This window comes from Mus caroli, chromosome X, assembly GCF_900094665.2.
Source record: "Mus caroli chromosome X, CAROLI_EIJ_v1.1, whole genome shotgun sequence".
Lineage (NCBI taxonomy): Eukaryota > Metazoa > Chordata > Mammalia > Rodentia > Muridae > Mus > Mus caroli.
The window spans coordinates 44654150-44676217 of NC_034589.1; the positions used below are offsets into that span (position 1 = coordinate 44654150).

Consider the following 22068-nt stretch of genomic DNA (forward strand, 5'->3'; position numbering starts at 1 on the left):
GGAGGAGGAGGAGGAGGAGGAGGAGGAGAAACACACAGAGACTCTAAACTAGCTCACTACCTTAACTAGTTCCCAGAGTGACTGGTATTTCCAAAGGGATGTTAATGTAACGTTCATTAATCAGTGTGTAAAGTTCATTTATTCAGTGACTGTCACAGGTCTACAGGACAGGTGAGCACTGAACACCATGTTGGGACAAACTCCAAAAGCTCTCTCCTGAAGCAGTGAATAGTCTAGACTTTTCCCCTAGGGGCCCACAGGCAAAAAGTAGGCAAGCACCTGGCAAAAACTGGGAGGAACAAAAGAGGCATCAGAAAGGCATTCAGTTCCAGGCTGTCCACAGTCCCATTCTGGAGTCTCTAGAATAGGAATGACTGTGACCCATCACCAACTTTTGGCCTCTAGTCAGTGATGTATGGAGCAAACGAAAGAAATGAGCACAATTCAAGCAAAGCTATCAAAGTGAATGAGTAGGTCAAGACTATACCTGTTGCTGGGAAACAACTGTGGAATAGGCCCTTACATATCAGTGTGCAGACCAAAAGTAGATGGATATGCCAGACCTGGTGGCTCACACCTGTAACACCAGTACTCAGGAGGGTGAGGCAGAAACACTGTTGGGAATCTGAGGCCAGCCAGTGATACCTAGGCCTGCCTAGGTTATACCGTGAGCCGTCTCAAATGATCAGACTCAGGCTGAGAGAAAGAGTCTGCTCAGAAGTATGGGGTTTATGGAGAAGGGCAAAATGTTCTAAATTAGATTGGGTCATAGGTTTACTATTCTGAACATACTGAAAACCCTGTACTTTAACAGGACAAAGTTACAATCCTCGAGGTATGAGTCCGTCAAGCTGGAGAGAGGAACCCACGTTGTGCTGCTGCCACAGCTGCAAACAACCCTGCATCACAGGAAGAAATTGGAGAACCAAGATATAGCTCTCCTTGCATCGACCGAGTGACTAAAGCAAACCCTATTCTTTATGTAAATGGGTAATTTGTACACATCCTACTCCCGGGCACTATGAAGGAAAGTTCTAGAGAAGGGCAGCAAAAATAAAAGAAGAGAGAATCCCAGGAGACTAAAGATGGAAGGTAGGAGGTGAGGAAAAGAAAAGGAAACTGTTGAGTTATGAAAGAGTTGAGCCAGGGTGAACCAAGAACAGCTCTCACTATGGAAATCTTTAGAAGCTTCGAATGGCTCGGCTGGGAGCAGGGCAGAGCCTACAAGTACACATGGGGGAAGGAGAAGGAACCCAGAGAGCCAAACCCACTCTATGACCTTGGGAAAAGTTTGCTGACCCTGCTTGGACTTCTACTCTCCAGTCTTCAAACGCAGTATGATTCTCAAGTGTGCTCAAGTCCTCACTGATTGATCAAGTGTAGCCCTTCAAGCAACAGAAAGAAAGAAGCTCCTTGAAGCAGACCTATCATATTCTATTCTGATTCCCACTACGAAAGTCTATTAAAAAGGGGGGGGGGGCATTGAGCTTACATGTGGCTGACCATAGTGTTGGACTAGTCAGTACACGTGCAACTTCCAAATTCTGAAAATACCCAGAGGGTCTGAGGCCCAGGCAAAACCACCAATGACCCTTCTGGTGTGCCCTGACATTGTTGCAGTGTATTGTACAGCTGGGTGGGTTTGGCTTCCTGCTTGGTCAGTGTAGATGAAAACCAACACCATCGACACTTCCATGTGCACACAATACATAATAAAGTGTTCTCAAAGCCTCTGACCATTTCAGCCCTCAATTTGTAAATGTCATCTATCACGCACAACAGAGTATCTCACAGGATGAACACAATCATTGAAATTCAGCCAACACTGGTGTATTAAGGGACTGCAGGAACTGAATTGAGTGGCCCTGGTATGTGTATAGTGGTAGTCTATGCTTTTTGATTTGTTAACATGTCCTCAGGGAAATAATTCTAATGGAGCCAGTACAAAACCTAATTCTCTACCAAGTAGCAAGAGAAACACAGTAACAAAATGGAAAAAGGTATTTTTTTTTGTAAATTTACAGCAAAGAACAATTTGTGGAAATGTAAAACTTTAATTGTGATGGAAACAGGTTTTCAAAAGCAATCTATTTATAAGCATGGAATGCACATTTAAAAGCAAAAACCTACTTACAGGAACAGATTTGGGGGGATAAGAAATTGAACTCAGGGCATACACTAATCAAGTGGCCTCCCACTAAGCTACACCCCCCATACACACCCACCACACACCACACACACGTCTTAACATAAAAATAAGAACTCCTTTCAACTGTGGCAATTTCCACGTGTTAATAATGTCGAACTGGAAAGACTTCACACAATTACACATTTGACAAAAAACAAATAAGATAAATAAAGAAAGAACAGTGCACACAGGAATTCCCATGGCCTTTGGGCATTTAGTGAACCAGTTCTAGGGCTCTGTTCCTCTCAGAAGAGCCAAGCCTCCCACTTTCCATTCCTCTCCAGCCACTAAAAAGCAGACGTGGTTTTTTTTGTTTGTTTGTTTGTTTGTTTTGCTTTGCTTTTTACTTTCTTTCCTTGTTTTGTATAAGAGTGAGAAACATCAGCCCGAGAAACCAAGTAGTGACTGAGCCTGGTGATCACCGAAAACATCGGAGCCTTCTTTCACATCTTTGTTGACAGCCTTTAAAATATCTGATTGACCTAGATACCGGCGTGACCCTCGAGGTAGCTGCTGTGGAATCACAAAAGTATACTAGAAGATCAGGCCTCAGAGCCTGCAAGCAGGACAAACTAATTTCAGAAAAGAAGAAGGGAACTTGAAATCACTCGGAGAGAAGAAGTGGGCCCTGGGCCCCTTCAAATGGCCCAGCTCAGTTCTATGAGCTGTCCCCTAGCCAAGTCTCCCCAGGTTTCTCCTAATCCTCAGCAGTCACTGAAGAGAACCAGGATGAAACTTCCTTCTGAACAAAGAGAACTGAAAAGGGCTGAGTCTCAAAGTCACAGGCTCCTAGCTTGCCACTGGCTCAAAGCCAAGAAGAGTCCAAGTACTCAGGCCCTGGGACCTGTGTTTCAGCTGAAGGCCAGTGAGCTGACAAGCAGGGTGGGGTGAGGGTGGGTAGCACATATGCAGAGAAGTCTGTCTTCTGAGCTACAGGATAGCTCTCTCTTAGCCCATAGCATTCCACACCCCCAGACTTTTCCCAATTAATCTATGACGTGACTGGGCATGTGTGGGCTCCTGTGTGCACACACGTGGCTTCACCTGACATACCTCCATGATGGAATCCAACACAAACACCCTTGCAGAAACAGACATGAATAAGATGCTCTTGGTAACAAATGACAATATGCAGGGAGCGCAGGGTTCTCCCAGCTGTAAAACACAAGTGGTCGGTGCAGTGCACCGAGTTACCAAAAGGAGTTAAGGAACTGGCAGTAAATCACTCTGAAAATAAACCATGGACCACAGTGCCTGAGTGCTTTACACAAGCAGTTTAAAGCCCCATCCAGTTGCAACTGCAAGCTTGTTCCATAGAAGCATCCTTTAGCCCCTTCAAGTGTTTCCTCTGAGTTCTGTCTCCTCAAGAACCTTAGGAGAAGGCTGGATATCATCTCAGAGGTACTCATAGCCAGGAGCCTTTGAATAAAGAAACAGAGCCGGGCGTGGTGGCGCACGCCTTTAATCCCAGCAATCAGGAGGAGGAGGCAGGCGGATTTCTGAGTTTGAGGCCAGCCTGGTCTACAAAGTGAGTTCCAGGACAGCCAGGGCTATACAGAGAAACCCTGTCTCGAAAAACCAAAAAAAAAAAAAAAAAAAAAAAAAAACAGGTAACCCTGGGGCTGCATTTCCTGGAGGGTCTCCCATCTGAGCATAGGCCAAAGAGGATGGATGGCTGTTTTGTCTCTCACTCTTCTTTCATATGCCTGTCTCTATAAGCCTTCCCTCCCACCTGAGCCTATCCCTCTGCTTTTTATATTAGCATGAATACCTAACTACCTCTATAGCCACTGGAGATGGGAGGCATCAGGGAAAGAAAGAAGACACACTCAAAGAATTAATCCCTGCCAAGGTCATGCCATCTGTGGGATAACCTCTGGAGGAACCAGAGAGAATTTCAAGGATGTCAGAGGCCTCTGAGCTCAGAGCCTAGGACTTCCCAATATCTGCGGTAAGGGCTGAGCAGGCTTTTAAATAAAATTTTATCTCCTGCCTCAGCACCAAATTTTTTTCCCAGCCCTTACGTGTACCCAACACCTCTTCCCATATGACTTCATCTCCTCTTACCATTCAAATTACGGCCTCATTGCCATGTCCTGTATTGCTCATTTCCCCTTGGCAGCACGGTTGGATGAGGCAGCTCAATTTTAAGAATAATTCTAGCTATTTCCTGTCTTCATTGCTGTATCATAAATACCATCTATCAGTTTGGAACTTCAAAAATATATTATGATGCTAATGCTAATATTTAGTAAGCAGCAGTGAGTGCTTGTTATGGGCCAGGCACCAGGCCAAGTGCTATGCTTTCTTTCTTTTTCTCTTTCTTTCTTTCTTTCTTTCTTTCTTTTTTTTTTTTTTGAGACAGGATTTCTCTGTATAGCCCTGGCTGTCCTGGAACTCACTTGTAGACCAGGCTGGCCTCGAACTCAGAAATCCCACTGCCTCTGCCTCCCGAGTGCTGGGATTAAAGGCGTGCGCCACCACGCCCAGCTTCTATGCTTTCTTTCTATCTTCCCTCAGTTCAGAGCCACAACTCTGTGGGATAGGCAGGGAACTGCTCTCCCCTCCCCCAGCACTACTGTACATGGGGACACTGGAGTAGAATCCCATGGAAATATGACCATATCCAAAGCTAGCTGTGACGAGGGTAGCTCATCAGACATATTACTCCATGTTCAGTATGCCATAAGATGGCTTCCAGTGTATTCAGAGATGCTCAGTTACCACCACAAGCAAGAATGTAACATTTTCATTACCCTTGGTCCAAACTCTCCACCTTCTCCATCACTCTGACATCCTAGGCAGCCTATATGATTCTAATTTCTGAACTTTGTCTCTGTAACTCCTTCCATGGGTATTTTGTTCCCCATTCTCATTTTGCTCACTATGGATGTTTCATGAAATTGGAATTGGAGTCATAAAAAATGTGCTTCTAAAACTTCTACTCTGAGCCCGTCACAGGGGAAGAGAAGTTTCTCCAGTATTGACACATCTCTAACACCTGTTCTTTCCCCAAGCCAAGAGTCCTATTACCAACAACTTCCCCTTGCAATATGAGATACATGTGGGACTTTTTTTTTTTTTTTTGGCTGAAGGTAAGGCTTGGCAGAAGGTTACTGGAGCCTTTGGGGAGTTCTTAGGATATGGTCTGGCCTGAGAAAATGAGCAGAGTCCCTGGAGTCGGAAAGACCGTAGTCACTACGGGAAACACCTCGGCATTTCCTCAAAAGGTTAAGTGTCAAACTGCCTTGTACTTGTTCATTCTACTCCTAGAAATATAACCTAGAGATGGAAAATAAATCAGAAATGGAAACGAATATTAGAAATGTTGATCACAGTAGTGGGAAGGTTAAAAAAACAACCAAAATTCTCATCAAATGGTAAATGGATGATGAAATTGTGTTATGTCCATACAGCAGACTAGTAACCAGCTACAAGTCTAAACGATGAAATGATGAGCACAAACAGGGAAATTCAGAAACAAAAAAGCAAATGGATTATTATTGCCAGGAACTGAAGGGAAGAAGGACTGAAAAGTGCTATCTTTTTTTTAACTTGTCAGTGTGGGGTGTGTGTGTGTGTGTGTGTGTGTGTATGTCATCCCCTCCTACCCGGTGGGTGCTTGACCAGTTAGTTCTGTTGTTTAACAACTCTATGAATGCACTGAGTCCACTCTGACCACTCCCTGTCACTGAACTGCTCTTTGTAAGCTGGACCCCAAGCTACAAGCTGTTAGATAAATCTTACTTCAATTGAAAAAAAAAAAGTTCATTTAAAGCCCTGGATTCATCTTGTAGAAGTGAAGGCAAGTCTCTGCTGCCCTTGTGGGAAGAGACAATAAATCATTTTACAAGGTTTTGTGAGAGTTACTCGAAGACCCATAAAAATCAAGAGTGCTGGCACAGAAGAAGTGGTTAAGAAAAAATAAGAAAGAAAGAAAGAAAGAAAGAAAGAAAGAAAGAAAGAAAGAAAGAAAGAAAGAAAGAAAGAAGAAAGAGAAGACTGAAAATCACTGCCCTTGCTACTTAAAGCAGAAAGCAGCATGGCTGGCTTTCTCAATTGTTTCTTCAGTTTGGCTTTGTGTGTGTTACCTATGGACCTCATGTGCACCTGACACCCATGGAGGCCAGAAGAGGGCATCAGATCCCCTGGGACTGGAATTATGGACAGTAGTGACTCATCATGTGAGTCCTGGGAATTGAACCTTGGACCTCTGAAAGAGGTAGCCAGTACTCTTTAACCACTAAGCCATCTGTCCAACCCTAAGAAAGCCTATCTTATAGCCACTAGACACAGTAATGTTCTCATGAAACACATCAGTGGTCCTAAATGAGCCAATACCAAGAAACCTAGGCATCCATGAAAACTAGATTGCGTGGGAGTAGAATTCAGGGAGTATTACATTTTATTTATTTTTTTACTTCTTTCTCTTTCTCCTTGCCTCCATCCCTCCCCTCCTCTCTCTCTCTCACTCACCCTCCCTTCCCGCCCACTGCTGTCTGTGTGCATGTGCACCCTGTGTACCTGTATGTGTTTGACCATGTGTACATATGCACGTGGAGACCTGAGGCCGAGCTTGATGTTGAGAAACAGTATCTGTCGTCCACTTTACTATTGCAGACAGAGTCGATCGAACACAGAGCTCACACACCTTTATTCCCAGCAGTTGTGGGACGCAGGCAGGAGGATCTCTAAATTCCAGGCCAAGTTCAACTTCATATACATAGTGAGTTCCAGATGCCTCAGTTACATGGTGAGACTGTCTAATTAAAACAAACCCTAGGCTTTCCAATATGGCTAGTCTCACTAATCAGCTTGCTCTAGGGATCTCACCTCTCCTTTCTGAGGCTAGAATTCCAGGCAGATTGCCATGCTCGCTATATATTTATTTGTGTTTTGGAGATCTGAACCTGCTACTCACACTTGCAGGGCAAGACCTTGAGTCATTATCGCCCCTGCCCTTTTAACATTCTTAAATTCCTTTAAAGTAACAGATTCTAGGTCCCAGATTCCATCTTAATCATCCCATCAGCCCCATAAATCTCATGCAACTTCTCCATGGCAAGACACTACAAGGTCTGATGTGAAAATGAATTCAAGGCCCCTGAAGCCCCCCCCCCCAGAGTAAGTGTTTTAGGGCTCAGTTCCAAATACAATATTCAGAGGTGGAACTTTGGGAAACTGACTGGATCATGAAAATTCTGCCTTAATCAATAACACTGAATTCATAACTTGATGGCATTATTGAGGGAGGAGAGTCAAATGTGATGGAAGTTAGTCCTCATGTTCGAGCCTTTTCTGTGATGCCCCCACCTACTTCCTAGCTGTCACAAAGGGAATAGGTTTGCTCTTCCACGATTATCTGCCTCAACATAAGCCCACAGAGATGGGGCCAAGGGACTTGTTAACTTGAAGCCTCTGAGAGTATGAGGCAAATAAAGTTTTCTTCCTTTAAGTTGGTTTTCTCATTTTTGTACTAGCAACAGAACACTAATAAGACTAAGAATGAGTCAATAAAATCCTATTGAATCTTATGATGAAAAAAAAATTCCAAATAAGAGACTCACTCAGGATATAAGGCATCCTTAGTGAGGGGGGATATGGGGAATTAAACACATATTATCAGAGCATTTATGTAAAAAGACCCTTCTAACTGAAAATAATCATATAAAACTTAAAACTGAAAATACATAACTTAGGAGCTAGCTCAGCTGGTCAAGTGAAAGCACTACAACCTAAACTCCATCTCCCCAAACTTACATGCAAAAGCGGGTGCTGGGTGCTTATAAGTGCAGCACTGGAGAGACATACACAGGCAGATCCCTGGAGCTCTCTAGCCATGACTTTGAGCACAGATGGTGTGGTGCAAGAAACCCTGTCTCTAAAACCAAAGTCAATAGCTCTTAAGGAATGATACCTGAGGTCAACCTCTGGGTTCTACATGCATATGCACAAATACACAAACGTGCGAGCACACACAGAGACACAGACACACACACAAGATGAAGGAGGGAGGGAGAGATGGAGGGAGGAAAATGGAGAGGAAGAGGGAGAGCGAAGGAGACAGAGAGAGAACACCTTGTTTAGTTCTCAGCATTTGGTTGCTGTTGGAGGACTTGTTGACACTATTTATACACAATGCGAATTTTGCATCTATTTTTGAAAATCAGTTATTCTCTAAAGTAGTGTTTTCTCTTGGAAAGTGGAAAGTACAAAGAAAGGGATAGAGACAGACAACTGGATCCAGCCCTGCTAGTTACTACCCCATTCCAGAGTCCAAAATAAGACCTGCTTCCAATATGTTCTTCATTACTCCAGGAAGACAGTCCACTTAAGGGCTCAACTATGGAGCCAGCCCTAGTTAGTCAGGCTCAATGATAACTGATGCTCTGTCCACGCTAGCAATTTTGAGGAAGCAATACCTCCAAACAAGCCAGCACTTCTTCCTCAATATGAAATCAGACATGCATGTCCCTCTCACAGGCTAACTGCCTTCCAGAGCTGCACAAGAAGGTCAGGGTGTGTTGAGGAAAGAATCCCTGGTTAGTGTAGGCTAAATACCAGCACTGCAGTAACACTCACTCATAGTGAGTACCCCAGTAGCTCCATTGGGGTAAAATAAACATACGAGATCTTAATTAGAGTTCATTAAGCTATAGCATTTATTTTGAAACTGTGAATTTGGTTCAAGACAATTGATAAATTAGGGCATAATTTGAGCATAATGTGGAATTTCACATTTACTTATGCACACAATTGTGTCGACAAGAAACATGAGGTGAGTGTAGAAAACTGCAACCAGCTGTCCTGAGTCATGTCAGAAGGCACCAACTGTACAGAGCAAACATTCACCAGCCCTCTGTGTTTGTTGTGTAGTGTGAGCCACCTCATATGCAGTCAGTGACATTTTCCATCTTCTAACACTTTACATTCATGCTGGCACCCATGCTCCAGGCAAAGTCTAGGTGTCTTCAGGGTCAAGGACCACAGTTACTGTCACAGCTAGGTGCTTCTTAACCACTCAGCATGTAGTGCACTTGAGCGTTTCTTCAGTCAGTCCTTTAGTGTTGTACCCTAACTCCAATCTTATAGGAATGCAAATAAAACAGGCAAGATCTAAGTCAGGACATAACTAAGTGCTGGTGGGGTTATTACAAAGCAGTAGGAACTCTCATCATTTGGCAGGAAGAAAAAAAAATGGCACAGGCACCTGGAAATACATTTCCTTCTGCTATTTCTTCTAAAACTAAACATGCTCCTACCATTTCAGTCAGTGGCCATGTCCCTTGGCATTTACCAAAAGGATCTGAAAATCTGTGGCCACACAAAAACTTACACACAAATGTTAACAACAGCTTTAATTGAAATTGTGAAACTTGGAAGCTACAAAGATGTCACTCGGGGGCCAAAAGGGACAATACTGACTATGGTATATATCCAGACAACTGAGTCATATTATTTATCACTAAAAAGAAATGAAATATTGAGCCATGGTAAGGAATGGGGGAAACCCATCTGAAAAGGCTGTAGACACCATGATATCACATTCTGGGAAAGGTAACATACTATAATAGTTAGTGTATGTTAAATATTTGCCCCAAACCACAGAACATATGCCACCAAGAAGAACCTCTTATGTATACCATGGACTCTAGGTTCATAATGATATGCCAATACAGGTCCATCCACTGTAATTACTGGCCAATCTGGCCACAATGTTGATAGCTATGCACATGGAAGAAGGAAGAAATATACTTTCTGTTCAATCTTGCTTTGATTCTATAAGCATTCTAAAAATATTATAAAATATTAAGGGTGGAATTATTAAGATGGCTCAGTGGTAAAGAGCACTTGCTCTTGCAAAAGACCAGGGTTCAATTCCCAGCACTGGCGTGGCAGCTCATAGTCATCTGTAACTCCAGTTACAGGGGATCTGACATTCTCTTTTGACCTACACAGGTACACCCATGCACACACAATTAAAATTAAAATTAAAATATATACATGAGAGGGGGATAAATCTTAACATTCAAAGGCCTTCAAAAATAAATAATTCATGATTATTATAATAATGTAACATAAAAATTTTCATCAAAGGAATGAAAATGACGAGATGTGCACTTTGACGTGTTTCAATGAACAAGACAATCAACACAAATCGGGATCAAAATGTCAAAGACCTAGATAATTCAGACAATTTTGACTCCTTTGTAGATAGGACTTACATGCTCTTTTTCTTGTTTTCTGGAAAGAATAGTGCTACTGAATTTTCAGAAGTTAATAAGTCTCAAGGATCTCTGTCAAACGAGGCGATATCCTTCAGCTGCAGACAGGAGACCGGGCATACCCTGTTCTTAAAACCTGCAGTAAATTAAAGCCATTTCTTTTTTTTTTTAAGTGTTTTTTTTTTTTTCTCCCTGAGGATCTCAAAGTTCAAACTTTAAAAGAGGAAAGAGACAGATGAGAGAAACTTAAGAGTTGCTATAAATGTCTCCATCTTCAGTTTGGAAGGTTACGCAAGGATGCACAATTATGTGAGTAGGAGTGAAAGTCCCAGCCAAAAGCAGACACAAAGCTTTGACCGTGGTTCACGGAAGCTTCAAGGCCATGGGCAATAGAACTGCAGGTACAACCAAGGCACCAGGAAGTCATGCATCATTTCCAAAGACTGACATTCAAGACCTCAAGAGTAAACAGTCCTTCTTAAGAGCTGCAAACGAATTCTGTATCTGAGCCATTACCCATCCTTAGATGTTCCCAGTGACTCTTTTACTAGCCAGGACCCCCCTTTCTGACCTGCCACAATCCCCCACAATAAATGAAAAGAATATCTGTATTAACTGTCATGTTGGAACCTGAGGCCCTCTTAGCATAGTGTCTGACCATATCTGAAGTACTGCTTGGTAGAAACCTCCACTATCCAGCAGATGATGATTGCTCAGTGGGATAGAATGTGTCTTGGATGTGAATATCCTATTCAATCCTTAAAGGGAGTAGCTAGATAGAAGGAGGGAGGGAGGGAAGGAGAGAGGGAGGGAGGGAGGGAGGGAGGGAAGAAGTCGAGAGAGGCAAGTTAAGCAAGCAGAGAGGCATACAGGCAGGCAAGCAGGCAGGCAGGCAGGCACGGGGGCCGACTCTCTCCATGCCACTTTATGAAACTATTAGAGGACTCATCAGGATCAACAGTTTAAAGCCAGTGAAAAAGCTCAATGGGTTAAGTCACTTGCTGCCAAGTCCAACAATCAAGTTTTAATCCCAGGTCCTGTAGGGTGAAAGAAAAGAACAGACTCCTGGAAGTTTGTGTGGGCACAAACACACAAAGGAAATGAATAAATGTTTAAGAACATAAATTTGTAAAAATCATAAGCTTCTCCAGTCCAGCCCTGATCTTTACCTACTACAGGCATCCTATTACTTCTGATACTAATTGAAATAGTGGAAAGCAGTCCACGACTAGTTAAAATACAGCTCACCTACCTGCTGAGCTCTTCTCTGTAGCCCACAGGACCGAAGGAAATGTGTGTATATTATTAGGCTGACACTCAAATGAAAGGACTTTTCTAAAACAGTCCTTTGGCAGGAGAGCACTGTGATTTGGGCCCAGCCATTAACTTTCTTGTTGCACAAGCTTCACGCCGCTTACCTCTTTTTTTTTACTTCCAACCTCTAAGCTGGCTTTTAAGAGGATTCTACCAGGGACACAAATAAATAGGAAAATGTTTAAACAAAGAACACGGACTTGCTTGTTTCAATTAAAATTAGGCTAGGCACATTCTCAGGAAACTTTATCTGGGAAGGAAGTGGGCACAGCACAAGGACTCTTTTAATTTTAACACATCACATCTTCAGGAGAATGAAAGGGACGTGATTTTATTCCCTTTCAAAAGACAGCAATAAAGACCCTGATGATGCTGTGTAACATGTGATATGCAGCCCCTAATGACATTAATGGAAATGAGAGGCAGGTGCATATTCTCGGAGACTAAAGAACAACCTGAGAGGTGGCTATTCACTCAGAGATCTGTCTATTCAGAAGCCCTAGCCTCCCTTGTTTTAAGGGCCTGCTCACTCACTAGCATGCTGTTCAAGCACTAATAATAGTCCTAATTTGCTCTGATACACTTGAAGTAAAAGTACTATTCTCCCAGGACAAAGGAGTCCTACTCCACCCCCGGTTTCTAGTCTGTTAAGTTTATGTTTTCTGAGAAGATGGGCAATTTTATACAGAATTAGGTTTTTAGGGACGGGGCAAAAAAAAAAAAAAAAAGCCCACATGTTAATCCACCTGGTGTTTTTGGACTTTTGAGCTAATTCTCACGGCCATTAGAGACCAGATTCTGCCTCTCATAGTTGAGGGAGGCAGTAGCCAAGCGCTAGCCCCTCTTTCTGAGGGTTAGATCAGGGAATTCCATGCCATCTGACACACTGGTGCTGGCAGAAGTTGGAATCTCTCCTAAAGGAGAAATGGCTGCAGTACTCAAGAGCAGGTGTTTACATCGGCCTTGACTTATGATCTGCTGTGTATTGACAGGATTCTGCTTTCACATATGGCCACTAAATCTTACTTGGCCATAGTACAGTAGCCTTGGTTCATAAGCATCAAGAGACTTTATGGATAAGGCTGGCTATGGAGGAAGCCTGGCACTTGTCCTTGGGGTGGGCTCCAAGACTGCTGATCTCTCAGTATATCCTTTCAACTGCACTGATGAAAGCAGAAGTGGCTTTCAATTGCATGGGCTGACAATCCTCATAGTGACATTAATTCCTTCTGGGTTTTTTTTTTTTTCTTTTTCTTTTCCTCTTGCCCTCTGAGATAGAATTCTATGTAGCCTAGGCTGGGACTGTAACTCCTTATGTAGATGAGAATGACCTTGAATTTCTGGCCCTCCTATTCCTAACTCCTGATGACTCAAATTATAGGCACTGGGCCAGCACAACTGCTTTATGAGGTACTAGGAATCGAACACAGGGCTTTAGGCTAGGCTGTATCTCCAGCCCGATTAATTTACTCTCATTTCCAAGTGTCTGCCAGAAAACAAGATAGTACAGGAGTAGAAGACATTCGGGTGAGCAAAGGTTCATTTTTAAAAGATTTTTTAAGATTTAATTATGGGGGGCGGTGTTTACAGGCGCCCTCAGAGGCCAGAAGAGGGCGTCACATCCCCTGAAGCTAGAGCTACCTGCAGTTGTGAGCTGCCCAAACTGGATGCTAGAAATGAGCTCCTGTCCTGTGTGCAAGCAGTATATGCTCTTAAGCCCTGAGCCATCCCTCTGGCCATGCTGTGCCCCTCTAATTCCAGTCCTGGAAAGGCTTGAAGAGAAGGATGAGACATTCAAGGTCATCCTCGGCTTCATAAGAACTTCCAGGCCACTTTGGAATACATGAAACTCTGACTCCAAAAAATTGACAGACACACAGACAGACAGACACACACACACAGACACAGACATATATATAGAGAGAGACAGAGAGAGAGAGAGAGAGATCCCAATGAGATTTTCACCTTATTAGCAAATTGTATCTTCAGAGTTTAAAATATTAAATAATATTAAATATTATTTCCCAAAAGGTTTAGGAACAATTACATAGCACTTAACAGACAGGCAATGCCAGACAAGCCTAATGTTTAGAATTTGTACCAGAAGCAGGATTTCCTGTAAACAAGAGCAGGGTTTAATTTTATAATCAGACTTAAACATGTTAACTGCTAATTAATCACATAGAACATCCCACCTGTGAAGCTGCAGCTTCTTAGCATCCTAATTTTAATGCAGCATTGACACCCATAAAGGCTCAAAGGCTGGAACCAAACTCTGTCTTAAGCTCTCCAAGCTGTAACATGGAATTCATGCTAGATGAAAACTTGAGAACCAGATGATCCATAACCATTTTCCTCAACACTTTCATGTGGTCACAATAGCTTGGTTCTTCTTGAGACAAGTCCTTTCCCTGGACTCTTCTATGCTAGCAACAACCCTGAATGTTTCCAGTAAGCATACACATTTACTGTACAAGCAGTGCTGACTGTAAGAAGCAGATGGGGAGTTGTAGTATGCACTTAATCGGGTAGCACAAATGGCCCCAGAAGTCCATACTTTTGAGACTTCACAGGAAAAAGACCTTTTCTCTACCCACCAGTGTTAGGTCTTTGCCTGCTGTGGTTTTAGTCCATTTGATATAGAGGGAAAGACATGCTTCAAAGCCTAATGGTCCTGATGTTCTAAGATCAAAGTACAAAAGCCAAGATGATGCTTTGGTCACACAAAGGTACTCTTTGTTATTATTTTTTTCTTCTAAATGGGAAAGAAAACAAGTTTTCAGGGGGTAGGGGCACAAAAAAAAAAGAAAATGAGTTTTTAAATCAAGTTGATAAAGATTTACTTAGTTCCTGATATAAGATATGCAAGGCATGATGAGGGACTATAAAACTGAGTAAGACATAATGCCTGAATTCAAGGGGCTCTTTCAGAGATGATTAAAAAAAAAAAAGTCCCTACCCGCCCCACTTTTTGAACCAGGGATCTGTTGTAGCCCAGGCTAGCTTGAACTCACTTTGTAGTCAAGGATCGCCTTGAACTCCCGACCTTCTGACTCATCCTCCTCAGTGCTGGGAACACAGGTTTGAGCCAGCACACCTGACACAACAGCCAATTTTAAAATAAGATAAAATGTATTGCCTTGAGGACTAGGGCTATGTCCACCTTCCTCATTTTTAAATCTTAGTAATTAGCATTTAGGCGGGGCCTGTAGTGGATACCTAATGTATTCTTACACAAGAAGTGAATGACCAATTCACTAATCAAATCATTTACTCTTTCCTAGAAAATTGATATGAGGCAAAAGACTTTGCTAACCATGGGTATGTGAACAAACATGTGAGAGATTTTTTGGTTGTTTTTGACCAGCAGAACCATCTAGGGATGAAATGAAGCACTTACCTAATATGTACAACTAACTCCCTGAATTCCATCCTGAGGGCCAGAAAAGAAAGAAGCAGAAGAAAGAGAGGGGGAAACTTCAATAGAAGACCCAAAGAAAGAGAGCAGTCCCAGCTGTTCTTGAGAGGTAAGAGGCAGGCATAAGATGGTAGATAATGTGAGAATGGTGGAGAAAAGTAGCCCGTGGTCTCTCATAAACTCACTATTTATGGCCACAGCAGACATTTGTGGCGAGGTCCACAGATTGGGAGTACACACTCCTATTGGCTTATTGGTCTGAAAGACTGTTCTGAACATAATGACTGTGACTGCCATTAGATTTTGTATAGGAAGAGCCTATCGGGATGTTAATGCCTTAACATTCAAGTGTCTTAGGATATGGATGAGTTCAAGTTCACCCTGAGATGAGGCTCTGAATAAAAAAGAATAGGCCCTCCAGGGCCATTCACAAGTTCTCATCTAACATCCCAGGGCTCAGCCAGACAAGCATACTGGTTGAGCGCAACCTTGAGCAGAGAAGCACATACCAGCCAGTCTGCTTATTAGAATCCAATCTACAGAATGGACGCCAGCTGTCTCCCAAAGCTCTGAGCCCAATTCTTCATACTGCTTTTTTGATCTCCTGGGAAAGGGGGCCTCTTCTAACATATGTACACCACATATATCAGCCCTGACCCCACCGCTTCTCAACCCCCTCTTAATTTATTAATTTGAATGACTGCATTAACAATATTAACCTATAACATACTACTTATCTAAAATCTAAAAATATGTCTCCAAAGACTCTGACCAGCCAAAATCATGCACTGAAGAAATAGAAGAAGCCCTCACCTTACAATGTATGTGTGCTTACATGACACAGAGTTTTGATAAGCTTAACATTATGGTTCCAAAGACTGCAAGGGATGCAGCCAAAGGAGGAGGAGGGACAGGAATTGCTAAAAGCCAGCACAGAATGACAGCTGACAGCGGGGAAGGAGACAAAAACCATTCAGAAAGCTCAGTTACCCAGAACTGCTCATTTCAAGGTTTGATTGTATTCAAGAATCCATATGCAATGAGGAAGGGGCTTTCCTCACAGTCCCCTTCCCTTTCCTGATCATCTCATCAGCTCTCATCATCTCATCAGCTCTCAACCCACTTGTCGCTAAGACAAAGAACGTCATAGTTGGGCAGTATCTTCATAATAATTGAGCTCAATGCCCTCATTTTACAAATGCTCGGAACAAGGGCCTGATAGGAGAACACGTTGCATGCCCTTCCTCCAGCTAGTTAGTGGGCAGGGAGGGAGCAAGCACTTCAGCTTCAAGACCCAAGCCAGATCTAAGGCACCACGCACCACCTCCTGTATTACAGTGATATCTTGATATGTCTATGCTATGTTGTGTGTTGTCACTGGTATGGTAATACATATAGATAATCGGGGTGGGGATGTGTGTGAGAAAAGGCAGGGAAGCACTTAGCCTAAGGGAGGGGACTTCCTTTCACAAGAGGCCCCTTTGCACAGAGATTAAAAAAAAAAAGCAGTATGAACAGTTGGGCTCAGCGCACAGAAAGAGAACAGGTAAGATGGGCCAACAGGTTGAAACACTTGCCAATAAGCCTGAAGACTTGACTTCAATCGCTCAGACACACATGGTGGAATAAGAGAACTGACTTCTGAAAGTTGTCCTCTGACTTCCACACATGCACCATGGCACATGTGTGCCTATATGTATATATAAATACGCATATACTCCCTTATACAAAATAAAACATATATTTTTGAAAGAGTCCTAGTTGGCCTGGAGAGAGGGCTCAGCACCAGCTGCTCTTCCGGAGGACCCAGGTTTGATTTCCAACATGCATATGAAGGCTCAAAAGTATCTGTAACTTCAGACCTAACACCCTCTTCTGGCCTCTACAAGAACTATACACTCATGTGGTACACAGACATACCTGCAGGCAAAACAGTCATTCACACAAAATAAAAACTTGCAAATTTCTTCAATAACAAGGTTCAAATGTCAAGTATTTAAAAACCCATCTCTAATTTGGTTGATTCTTATGATTATTGTTGGTATATGTCTTCACATTGGAGCTTAGAACACCCTTCCTAACAGGAGGCCTGTATATACATCACTACGAATTCTGAAAATGACCCCCCCAAAAAAGACCCTCCCCTTCATCACCCAGTACACAGAGTGCTCTCTCTGCTTCCAGTGGTCCTCTTTGCAAGGAATTTGTTACAATAGTTCTGCAAAAAGCCACGTGGACTGCTCTTAGCTCCCTGTTTCTACCGTATCAACCGCTTCCTTTCCTCACAAGGTCAGAACTAGGACAGAACAAGAAAAAAAGGGCTTTGCAAAAGAATTGTGTAGATCCCACATCCAATTAGTTATATACTGCTGTAGTGTCTCTGGTTTCTACTGGTTAATTCTTTAAATTGAGTGAACCTTACATATTGTTCTTAATTATTAACAGGCTGTAACCCATTAAATGCAGTATAGTCAACAATTAAAAAAGGTTCATGAACAGAAAGATGAGGCATGGATTAGAAAAGCAAACTCTCTCATCATTTCTGCAAGCCCCCTGGAATAGTACTGCATAATTCTGGGCTGGAAGATAGAAACTAAACTGGGGCTCAATAGAAGTAGCAAAGTAACAGAGGATATTACCTTGTACAGGAATATATCCATGGTCCTAACTCTCACAAAAGCCCCTTAGTCCTACAAGTGCTAATCTAAGATAGGGTGATACCAACCACCAAAGGTTAAGAGAGAGATGGAACCTTATATTTAGCTTTAACCAAGTGCATCATTGCCTGATCCAGTAAGCAGCCAAGAGCCATTTCTCCCACCTGTGCAGGTGGCATGGACAAAAGCAAGCAAGCCTGGGGCAAATCCTGCTATGTGAAGGTTATTTCTGAACTCCAGGGTTGAGGCTCCCTGAGAGCCCACACGAGGCTGATCACTGCAGCTTATCCACTCCCGCTGCTACACACGCTTACCTTTTAAATGATTCATCACCCCTGTTCCTCACAGAGGCCTAATTTACACAGCTGTATCTTGTAGGTCCTAAATCAGTTTCCATTCAGCATACCTCAGCCTACTGGCCCAGATATGCTTGCAGAATAGGCACAATCTGTCTTGTTTAATGGGGCATTATTGGCCAGATCTTCTTTTTAGGTCCTACTGAGGAAAAGAATATAAAAACCTTGTTCCCAATGTGTCAGACTGTCCCCAATGAAGTAGCTAACCTTTGCTCTCTTTCCATGTTTCTGCTACTCCTCCCTCTATTCCACCCTTTAAGCGCCTGTTTCACTGGCCACCTGTCAAAATAAAACAAGCCTCCTCAGATCTTTCAAAAACTGATGCTGCAAAGAGGCTATTAGATGATTTCTTTCCAGGACCTGTTGAAAGATAAAAGATGAAGCAGACAATTTAAAAGGCGAGACTGTACCCTGCCGATCACAAAGCTCGAGGCAGACAAACCGTGGAAGCCAATGACACAGGAAACGCCCTTTGACCAGACACAGACACTAGGCTAGGCAGACTTAGTTTCATAAAAGAATACGAGGCTGAATTGATCCATTTCACAAGTAATAGTCATAGAACCATTTCATTGTAGTAAAGTAGGAGAGGAGGGAAGGTGGAAGGTCAAGAGGAGTCCCTCTTTTAAGAAAAACAATAGCAGTCAGTATTTTCTAGAAGTTCTGTTCAGATGACAAATGGTGTAAGCAGAAGGGTTTTGTTTGTTCACTGTCTATGTTTTGAAGTGAGACACTCAGACATACATATGGGAAACTTTCCACTGATGAAAGGATAAAAGCCAGAGAAAAGGTACTACCCCTTCAACTGGGGACACTCAACCTGCAAGTTTAACCCGCCTTTCCACCAGTAAATGCTTTGGCTGTTTCCAGGAATATTGCTAAACTTGGTTTTTTAGAAACCAAAAGAGAGGCAGGTTCCTGGCAAGAACTAGACGGCAGGTCAATTTGGGAAATGCTGAGGGGAGGGGCCCCTGATCTTATGGTGCTAATTCGTTGGCTGAACATTCCAATTTGCTTCCCTTTGCCTTCCCTGCTCTCTGAAGGGCTTAAGAGTACGCTGTGCTTAGACTAGGCTTTATGCCCAGGGCACATTTCCTTCTTTAAAGTCTCCTGAAAGTAAAGAACTTGGCAATAAAACTGAAGTGAGGAATAAAGGTGGTCATTGCTGTGTCCCAGCATCTAATCAAAGAGCCCACTGGAGCTCAAATAGAAGACACTTGCCTGGAATGTGTAAGGCAGGTGCGCACACACGCGCGCGCGCGCGCGCGCGCACACACACACACACACACACACACACACACACATACAATTCAGCCATTTGTAAAAACTGCCAGTATAGAGCCACAGAGCCATGTTCATAATTTCACTTTGGAAGTAGCAGAAGCAAACACTTGGCTAACTCATGAGGCCCTAAGGTTCAACTGGTAGCACAAGGGGAAACAAAACAAAACACAGATGCACCAGCGTGTTAGGTATTGTGGTTTAAACCATGTAGAAATATACCCATGTGAGAAGGGCTGGACTATGATAGGAAAAAGACAGATGCAGAAGTGACTTGTCACTGTGGCTGTCACAAAGTATCTTCAACTGCAAAGCATTTGACTTGTGACTTGCCATAAACTATAATCTCAAGAGGCCACCACTTGCACCCAGGTACAAAGTCCCAGTAGCGTAATTATTAATCAGGGCTCGCAGGAAACAAAGACCTGAAAAATAAAGAGAAGATGCTGTCTGGAACCACCAAATCCCTTTCACTTTCTAGATCTCAAGGACACAGGCTGGGGCTAGAGATCAGAGCACGTGCCCTACATACATGAGGCCCTGGGTGCCATTTTCAGAACCTGAAAAAAGGTTTTGTTAGGCAGGGATGGTACATTCCTTTAATCTCAGCAGGCAGATCTCTAAGTTCAAGGCCAGCCTGGTCTACATAGTAAATTCCAGGACAGCCAGGGCTACACACAGAGAAACCCTATTTCACAAAACAAAACAAAAACAAAAACAAAAACAAAAAACAAGAAAAAAATGTCTCTAGGGTCGGGAGAGATTGGCTCAGTCATTCAGAGCACTAGCTGCTCCTTCAAAGGCCAGATGCTGAGAGTTCCAACACCCACATGGTAATTCACAACTGTCAATAACTCTCAGCATCTGGCCCTCAAATGCAGACATACAAGCAGACAAAACATCTATATACCTAAAAGAAAAGAATCTTTTTAAAATAAGTTAACCTTAAAAAATTATGTTTAAAAAAAAAATCAGGCCAGACAGTGGCACACGCCTTTAATCCCAGCACTTGGGAGGCAGAGGCAGGTGGATTTCTGAGTTCACGTTCAGCCTGGTCTACAGAGTGAGTTTCAGGACAGGCAGGGCTACACAGAGATATCCTGTCTCGAAAAACCAAAAAAAAAAAAAGAAAAAATAAATACTGAAGAAAGGACTGACAGGATGTCTCAGCAGATAAAGGCACATGGCACTGAGCCTGAAGAGCTGAGTTTAAGCCCTGGGAAGCCATGGTGGAAGGAAAGCCAACCCCAAACCCCCTACAACGTGTCCCCTGACTGTCACACATGAATCATTGCACATACACACAAAAATACATGGAATAAATAAGTATATGTAATTTGCATTTTTTTAAAAAAAGGACAAAGTATCAAATGGCACACAGCTTCTTGAATTTGTATGATATACATTCAACATAGAACAAAAGTATTTTCCGCTTTCTGGTTATTGTATTGGGCTGTTGTTTCCTGTTAACATAGTCTTGGTAGCTATGTAAAAGGAGAATTCTGGCTCCTAGAATAAGAGATCTGAACTCACAGATACAAAGGACACTAGAGATGGGAAGAGTCTCACTCTTTAGACTAAAGATCCATGATGGTACCCGAGACCTGACAGCCTGGCTGAGTTTCTTGATTCCTGATTCTTTGGGCTTTATGGGCGATCAGTGGAAGAAATTGGCCATGTGAAATCATGTTGACAACACTGATTCTTACCCTGTCTAATGTCTTTACAAAGGAGCCTGCCATAATAAATCCTTTCTAGATTTAGGAACACTAAGAAAATATCTTGCCTGAAGAGCTGTTATGTTTTCTTTTATCAGATAAGGGGGCGGGGAAGCATAAGCAGGTGGGTGTCCTGTTTTGCCTCAGCTACCTGGAAGCCCAAAGTTCATTTATTGTAATAGGTAGGTCTGGTTTTAAATTCTTCATTCCATCTGGAATTCTCTCCTCTGTGCTCACTCTTTGTATTTCCTATTTGCATTAAGTGGATTAATCCACATAATGTATTCAAATTCTATCTAAAATGACTGCTCAGTGAATGTCATCTCTTGTTACTCAAAATAATTGTTGCAAATAACAATTTTCCTTCTGATTGTAGGAATCCAATTGAATATGGCTCCAATAATTTTAAGCAGGTGGGATTTTCATTAATTATTTTGTAATTTTTTTTAAAGTTTCATGTTCTGCCAGAATTTCATTTAATTAAACACATATGGTTCAAGGATCAGTAACCAGCCCCTTTTATAACTGCGCCCGCGGTGTTTGAGGGACTAACAGATTGCCATTACTACAGCAATTAGAGAGCTGAGGAAATCATTTTAGTGTCTTGTTTTTTTTTCTTTAAATGGAAAAATATTCAATATTGACTGATGAAAAGGAAACAAATATTAGGCAATGGGGGAAGAGAAGAGAGGTGTATGAGACGTGCTGGTCAAAGTTACAATCAATTGTTTGGAAAGGGACATGGGCTCAAATCATCCATCTCACGGGCCTGAATCTAGTGCAGGGAAATTTGTAGTGTATGAGAAAGTCACAAACATTGAACATTTATTAACATTTAAATGTACTACTACTCTGCCTTAATTACAATAATGATAAGCCAGGCTTGATAGTTCATACCCATCATGGCAACC

General features: G+C 42.5%; 1 protein-coding gene across 2 annotated transcripts in view; it reads right to left on the minus strand.

Annotated features, from left to right (window-relative positions):
* Nucleotides 1-22068, minus strand: part of Gpc4 (glypican 4) — a 112844-nt gene that overhangs the window by 73914 nt on the left and 16862 nt on the right. The window contains exon 1 of one of the 2 annotated variants that reach the window (XM_029473193.1): nucleotides 18117-18561. The exons of the other annotated variant lie outside the window; for it this stretch is intronic. Coding sequence (XP_029329053.1) covers nucleotides 18117-18132 — 16 coding nt within the window. The 5' untranslated portion in view covers nucleotides 18133-18561. Of the gene's footprint in view, nucleotides 1-18116; nucleotides 18562-22068 lie in introns of those variants that run through there. 2 annotated transcript variants of the gene reach the window in all.